This window comes from Corvus brachyrhynchos, unplaced genomic scaffold (genome assembly GCF_000691975.1).
Source record: "Corvus brachyrhynchos isolate BGI_N302 unplaced genomic scaffold, ASM69197v1 scaffold126, whole genome shotgun sequence".
NCBI classification, from domain to species: domain Eukaryota; kingdom Metazoa; phylum Chordata; class Aves; order Passeriformes; family Corvidae; genus Corvus; species Corvus brachyrhynchos.
In genome coordinates this window covers 6698462-6705547 of record NW_008239283.1, presented here as the reverse complement: position 1 = coordinate 6705547, position 7086 = coordinate 6698462, and the positions used below count along the sequence as shown (strand labels likewise).

The following is a 7086-nucleotide window of genomic DNA, read 5'->3' as shown; positions in this document are numbered from 1 at the left end:
TAAACTGTTATGTACCACGTACCACAGGGATCTCTGGAAATATTCAAAAGCTATCTGGACACACAACCTGCTCACTAGGGAACCCTACTTGTACAGGGAGGTTGGACTAGATGACCTCCAACCTTAACCTGCCTGTGATTCTGTAATCTGCATGCCTCTACATCAGTAGATGACAAAATGCAGTGATGCATAGCCATCTGTACCCCCCATGTAAGACAGTAATAGCAATTCTTGCTACCAGCAGTGATAGCCAATTTCAGTAACATGTAAACATGTAACATTGCCAGTTACAGACTATGGTCTACAGCTGGTTGTTTATTGGTTTTGTGTTTGTTAGTTTTAAAAAAAAAGACACTAAAGAACCCACTTGGAATTTCAATAGATGATAATTTAGAACACTTACTGTAGCATCTTCAACACTTCCTGTTTGCACCACAATGTTAAGGCCTTCCTCAGTTGTTATGAATGGGAAGTTCTTGATACACTGAGAAATTTTCCTCTGCTTAGGTTGAGGAGCTGTACTGGCCTGATGCAGTGACATGTGGGAAGGTGAAAAATCTGGAAACACTTTTCTAAATGCCTTGCTGAAAGCCTGAATGTTATCCTGTGCAAAAGCCACAAGATGAACCTCCTTCAAGCTGCAGGTGCCCCTGGATTCTTCCAAGGTCTCCTTGACGGAGGATACAATTGAATAAGTACACAGTTCCAGCGGGAAGCCAAAGATCCCTCCGCTTATAGCAGGCAGAGCTATGGAACGATGATTGTATATTTCAGCTAGTTGTAGACATTTTTTCACTGTCTTTTTTAACAACCACGTGCACTTTTGTGATTCCTCATTGCTCCACCTGGGCCCAACAGCGTGAATGACGTTCTTGCAGGGCAGTTTCCCGGCGCCCGTGATCACTGCGCAGCCAGGCTGCAAATTCCCGTGCTTCCTCACCAGCTCATCGCACTCCTCCTGCAGTGCTGGGCCAGCCGCTCTTGACAGCGCATCAGCAAGGCCACCGATGTGTTTTAGGTTTTCATTAGATGCATTCACCACAACATCAACAGGGTAATTGCACAAGTCAGCTTCATAAAGCGCTATCACAGTCTCATCCATGGTCACCTGCATATAGGGCTTGCCTCTGTTACTGTGTTCTTTCTGTTCTCCCAGCTGCTCTTCCAGTAGGACTAAACACTTGAACACTTGTTTTGCATGTGCAGCCAAAAGGTGTTCTTCCTCTTTTATATATGCCTTAGCTCCTGGTGAGTCAATTACCACACGCTTAAAATGCAGGCCAGACAGAATTCGCTCAACTAAGCTGACTCCCTCCAGCACCATTGTCTTTGGTCCACTCAAGGATATAACCTCACCGTTTTTCTGAGGGCTGAAGTCAACTTTCACACCTTTTTCTTGTAAGCCAGCCCAATCACTGGCCTTCTCTTTCTCAAAAAACTTTAGGACTGCAATGGGCTTTCCTCCAATGACCCTTTCCACCTGTGTGTTTTCATCTATAAATTTGGAAAGTTCCTCAAAGGCTTTTGCTACTGCTTGAGTGAAACCAGCAATCATGACCTGACTCTCTGCCTGAGTGACTGTGACAGCTTCATTAGAGCAGTTTTCCTTGGTTAGCATGTACCATTCCTCCTTCTGGAGGACTGACTCATCCTCCAAATCAATGCTTTTGTAATCCAGTTTCTTCTTTATTTCTTCCTCTGCTTTGAGGAGATCTTCAGGAGCACTCCCTTTCAGGATGATATCTCCCATGCCAAGCTCATAAAAGGCACTAATTTGTTTTGACATAAACAGGCTCTGAAACAGCGTTTCATTATCAGTATTCTCTAAAAACTGAAAAATGCAAGGGTGGACATTAATTGTTTTCTTTACCATTTTGTGTACATGATCGAGTATTTCCCCTTTTACTTTATAAACTTCCTCAGGCACTCCAGATAGGTTAATAACCTTCTGCAAATGATCATAAGTTATTTGCAGGCCGGGGAACTCTGTACAGAACTTTTCTTCAAGACCAGTACTCTGTAAAATTCCATATTCCCCTGGATTCACTCTCTTTACTTGCAGTTCAGTTCTTTGCTTTTCTCTTTCAATTTCTCTGGTGGTCTTTTTGATCAGCAGCTTCAGTTCTTGTTCAACCTTCTTCACAACTTCTTTTTCACCGACTAGAACATGTAAATCATCGGAAATATGTGGGATCATCAGAACTTTATCATGGGGAAAGCTGTTTCTAATGGCTTCCCACACCTCTGCGCTTACTTGACATTGAATTGCTTCGTATTTTGATATGCTGTGAGAAAATGCTGTGGAAACTTTTTCTTTCCATGCCTTGACCAATCGAAATACTGACCTCTTCTGCTCAGAAAAAATAGCTGAAGGATGCAAAGTAACTTTTGGGTCTGCACAGAGGGGTTCAGGCCACGTGGGCACACAATTATACTTTGCCATTTCATGATCTATTGCCTCAATTAAGGTACTATTTCCTTGCAAATAATTCCAGATATAGGGATCCAGAGGCAATGTAACTGGATCTGGCTTCTTTATCTGTGGCCCTTCCTTTCCATATAGAGCTGTTTCCAGCGAGGTGTAGTAAGGATAGACAGAGATTGGTGTTTTGTTGAGTGAATGCTTCTTTGCCAGGATATTTGTTACATCTAAAACAAACAAACAACCCCCCAAATTATTAATGTCAGCACTTAAGATCTTACATTTTGTTTTGGTTTTTTTCCATTGTTTGGGGTTTTTAAAACTGTATTTTCTATATAATAATGTTTGTTATTTTTAAGAACATTTTTAGATTAATTTCCTCCCCTTCCCAGATAGAAATAACTCCAAATTTTTGAAGAATTACTTATTTTAAATGCCAGAAAATAAGCTGAAGAGAGACAGTCAAGCACAACAGCATCCACCTCTGGGAGGAGGTGTGCACAGTCTCTGCCTCCACTTCTCTTATAGGCTGTACTTGTAGTGCCCAGCTCCACAGTTGTTTGGGCTATTACTCAGCCGTTCAAACCACAGCTGCTCTGTTTCCCCCCAAAAGACCATCTCTTTCCTTCAACTTCCCTTCATCTTTCCCCTTCACAGCAATGCCTCCAGCTTCTCCCTTGTCCTACACCTTCCACAGTCAGTCATCTTCCTGCCACTGACTGGACAACCCACAGCACTTCCTCTCCAGCCAAAGAGCTGCCCAAGAAATTGTCCTGAGATGAGCCAGACAGCACATGTTGCCACGGGCAGCTGGTGGCCAAGGTGGCAGGCGGGGGGGAAGTCCCCTGTGCCTGTGGGGCTGTGCATTCTCCACAGAACTCAAACTGCAACCTGAACTCTGTAAGGACCAAGGCCTGGGTGAAATAAACTGTTCAGAAAATGAAAGAATTCTATGCCCTATGCCCAGCTGGTCCAAAACTGAAGCTTGCACTCCAGTTAACAAACAAAACAAAACACCATATCTGCCATTTTACAAAGGCAAAACACTAGATCTGCCGTTTTACAAAGGCAAAGGAGGCATTTCTCTAGAAAATCCACATTTTGGTCTTTAAATGAGAGGTTCTCAAAGAAATAAGGGCTCTGCATTTCTGCATTACCTTTTTGGTCACCAAATGTAATGATAGCTGCATCTTCATCAGGCAGCTGTTGAACATCCACCACTTGTGCACCTCCGTACTTCTTATTTTCAAAGTAGACAGTTATATAGTCACTGGGTGTGTTGGGTGGTATATTTTCAGCCCTAACACTTCTTGTTTGCTCAAGGCACCGTGCAGTAATGTGTTGTTTCCTTGCTCTGTGGTTTTGATTAAGCATTTGAACAAATTCCTCTGCATCTACAAAGAGAAAGGAGGAGAAAAAGAAAAGATAAAACTCGGAGCTTGCTTTTCTACCATGATCTTAGCAGACTATCACTGTGTGCACTGATCAAAGCACTGGACTATAAAATAAGCTCAGAGGTGCCCACAAAGCTATTTCTTTCCACATACTCAGTATCTGTCCCTTAGTATTCCCCTCATTTGTTGACTACAATGACGACAGCCAGAATTTGCCACTAGTTTTCCTACTGACTACCACCAGGTCTCTTTAACCTCAGCAGAAAACAAGATCAGGTTCATATTTGGGCTATGGCTTTGTACTAGTACAACTAGTAAGACACAAGTTAACAGTTCAAATTCTCTCTCTGTTTTATGATAAATACATTCTCATTTTGGCTACTTCCCCCGTTATCCTCACAATGAAAGACAGTCAAATCACTTTTCTATCTATCAAGGAAAAACAATTAAGTTTCTTAAAAGATCTACTTATTTCCTGAAGGCTACCCCAAAAATTTAGGACTGGAGCATGATGTGAGAGACAAATCATTTCTAAGGCAGAAAAACCTACATCTTCTCAGAAGTACAGCTTTAGGCAAGGATAGCTTTTACTATCAATCTGTTCTCAGACCAAGTACATCCTTCATTGCTTGTTTTAAGTTACAGTTTGTTTTTAGTCCTACCAGTTGTGTTAACTATCCAAACCAGAGCTAGCTTTCTTTCTGACTTGCATTGGCCTCTACACCTCACAGATAAAGGTTATGGCATTAACTTTAGCAGAGTAAATCCTCCTTTAAAAGGACACAGTATCAGATCAAACCTTAAAAATATGAAAGAAAATACTCCCAGCTTAATCTCACACACATGCATGCAAACATGTAGCTAATAAGAAAGAGCTTCAACTCTGACTCCTCCTTACCAGTATCTCCAGTAAAAGTAACTACAGCAGCACATAACTCAGGTATCATTTCCACACTGAAGTCACCATCATCCTCTGACAAGCCACTGATATTCTCTACCAGCATAATTAACATGCAATCTTTTGTTGTCTCCTTCACATTTTCCAGCACAACTGCGGTAGGAAGCAGGGATCCTTCAGAGTTCTCCACTTGGCACGACTCCCAGGAAGTCTTCACTTGCCATGGTTTCACAACCAGATCAATTTTATTCAAGTGATGCTTTCTTTGCAAAACTTCTTGGGCATCTAGTCCCACAGAAAAACAGAGCTGTCACAGCAGAGCAGCATGTTAAATAATAGCAATAGTACATTACTTCTGCTTGGAGCAATACCCACAAAGAGATCCTGCACCAGCAAAGGCCTATTTTTAAAAGGGAGCTTAAGCAGTGTAACATCCATAACATACAATCATACCTTGCTCATCCTGAAAGGTGATGATCACTTGCTGATCCTTTTTGACAAAGGACTCAATGGTCCCCCCACCAGACTTCCTTTTATTTTCAAAGTACATTTCCACAATCTCATCTTCTATTTCCTCCCCGAAGGCAGTGGTTACTACTACAACAGAATTCCTAGAGGTTGCTTTCTCTGCTTCCAGTTTCTCACATGATTCTGAAATAAAAGATCATACCCTAATGCCTTAGGCAAAAGTTAAGAAAAAAACCAAGCTTCTCATCTTCAAAGCTTTCACGCCAATTATTGTTCAGATCACACTTAAGGTCAGGGAAAGAATAGGGTAAGAATCCCAAACAAGTTAAGCTATCACTAGTGGGAGTTGTCTATCAACATGTGAGGAGGAAACACTTCAGATCATCACCAGGCAAGGACAGCAGAAGTAAAAGACACAAAAGCTTCTTCACAAACCCACAATGAGGGGAACCAGTGCTCTTCTGCCTGCACATGCTCTCCATTCACAGTTCCAGACATTGCTGTGGGTCACCTGGGGTCTATACCTGCTGGCTGCCACGGCTGCTCAGGTGTACCTGGGGTACACAGCTCCCAATATTCCAGCACAGGTCGCCCCAGCAAGGCTGGCAGCAGCTGGGAAGGTCTGGGTAGGGACAGCCTTAGCCAGAACAAAGGCCAGCATCCACTGCTGTTCCCTAAGGAACTGACCTACCTGAGGCAGCCAGTGAAGTGCAGGCTCTAAAGGGACTCATAGAAAGGAAAAAATACATTTGTTTCTTTTAGCCTGGGATCACAATTCCTACACTACATTACACAAACAACACAAGCCCCGAGGGTGAGAAGGGCACTACTGCAGCAAGAAAGTCCAGAAAACCAAAGGAACAAGAATACAATAGTCACCACTGGGTGACTCACTCACCTGTCTTCTCCTGCTGAGTACACACCGGAGTTTCCTTATTCTGGCAGATGGGAAGAGACACCTGGGGTTCATTAACTAGAGATAAATGACAATGATTTCTCAGTTGCTGGGTACTTCAAGAAGAAAACAGACACATTCATGTACACCCAGGAGCTAACAAAGCCTGAATTAAGTTTCATTTGACACTGTCAGAATCACAGACTTTCACAGACTCCTCTTTTTAAACCATATGGTGAATTGGGTTACAGAAACACTCTGAGTTCAAGAAGTCTTGGGCATAATGTTAGCACACAGTCATGCTGCATGAACCACCATGAGCAGGTCCTGCCATGGACTACAGCACTTTCCTCACACAAAAACAAAAAACCAAAAAAAAAAAAACCAAAAAAAAAATTGAACATGAGAAGTGCTGAGGACATCCGCCCTTGGGAGGGAAGTGTCTTTGAAAACTGTGACCTCTGGAAGAGCCTCTGTCATGATGTGTTTGGCTCAGCATGACTGCTCAACTTCCTCGTTTAGAACAAGAGGAAATGCAGCTACATTAGAAAACAAAAGATAGTGGAAAGATTGACCAAACTACTTTTCCAGCCTGTGCCCTCAGCCCTCACCTGTGCAATCATCCTGCTACGCACAAGCAGGTACTTTGAAAGCAGAGCTCAGCAGTCTTTGTATTAGCCCTGTGTGTATGGATTACTTCTGTGTATACGGATAGTCATGTATTGATTAGCTGTGCATTGGCCATGTATGTGTATTGATTAGTCCTATGTGTGTGTATTAGCCAGAAGTGTATTGAGTAGCTGTGCGTGCATTGATTGTGCAGTGTATGTGTGTATTAGCCGTGATACCGCGGTCGGTCTGTGCAGTGCCTGGGAAGTGGCTCGGGGGCAGCACCTTAGGAATTCCATCGTGTTTGGGATTTGGGAAATGAAGGGGGGCGCTGGGGAGGAGAATCAAAGCGCTAGAGCGCCATTCGCACGGCCCGGCCACGCAGGGGTCTCCGCCTCCT

General features: G+C 43.1%; 1 protein-coding gene across 2 annotated transcripts in view; it reads right to left on the bottom strand.

Annotated features, from left to right (window-relative positions):
• Positions 1 to 6616, bottom strand: part of LOC103619670 (poly [ADP-ribose] polymerase 14) — a 16454-nt gene extending 9838 nt beyond the window's left edge. The window contains exons 1-5 of one of the 2 annotated variants that reach the window (XM_008638229.2): positions 6081 to 6616; positions 5168 to 5365; positions 4715 to 4999; positions 3580 to 3816; positions 404 to 2649 (exon numbers count right to left, since the gene is read on the bottom strand). In XM_008638229.2, coding sequence (XP_008636451.1) covers positions 404 to 2649; positions 3580 to 3816; positions 4715 to 4999; positions 5168 to 5264 — 2865 coding nt within the window. In that variant the 5' untranslated portion in view covers positions 5265 to 5365; positions 6081 to 6616. Of the gene's footprint in view, positions 1 to 403; positions 2650 to 3579; positions 3817 to 4714; positions 5022 to 5167; positions 5366 to 6080 lie in introns of those variants that run through there. The other variant, XM_017740121.1, reaches the window with a different exon arrangement.
• Between the last annotated feature and the right edge of the window lie 470 nt (positions 6617 to 7086).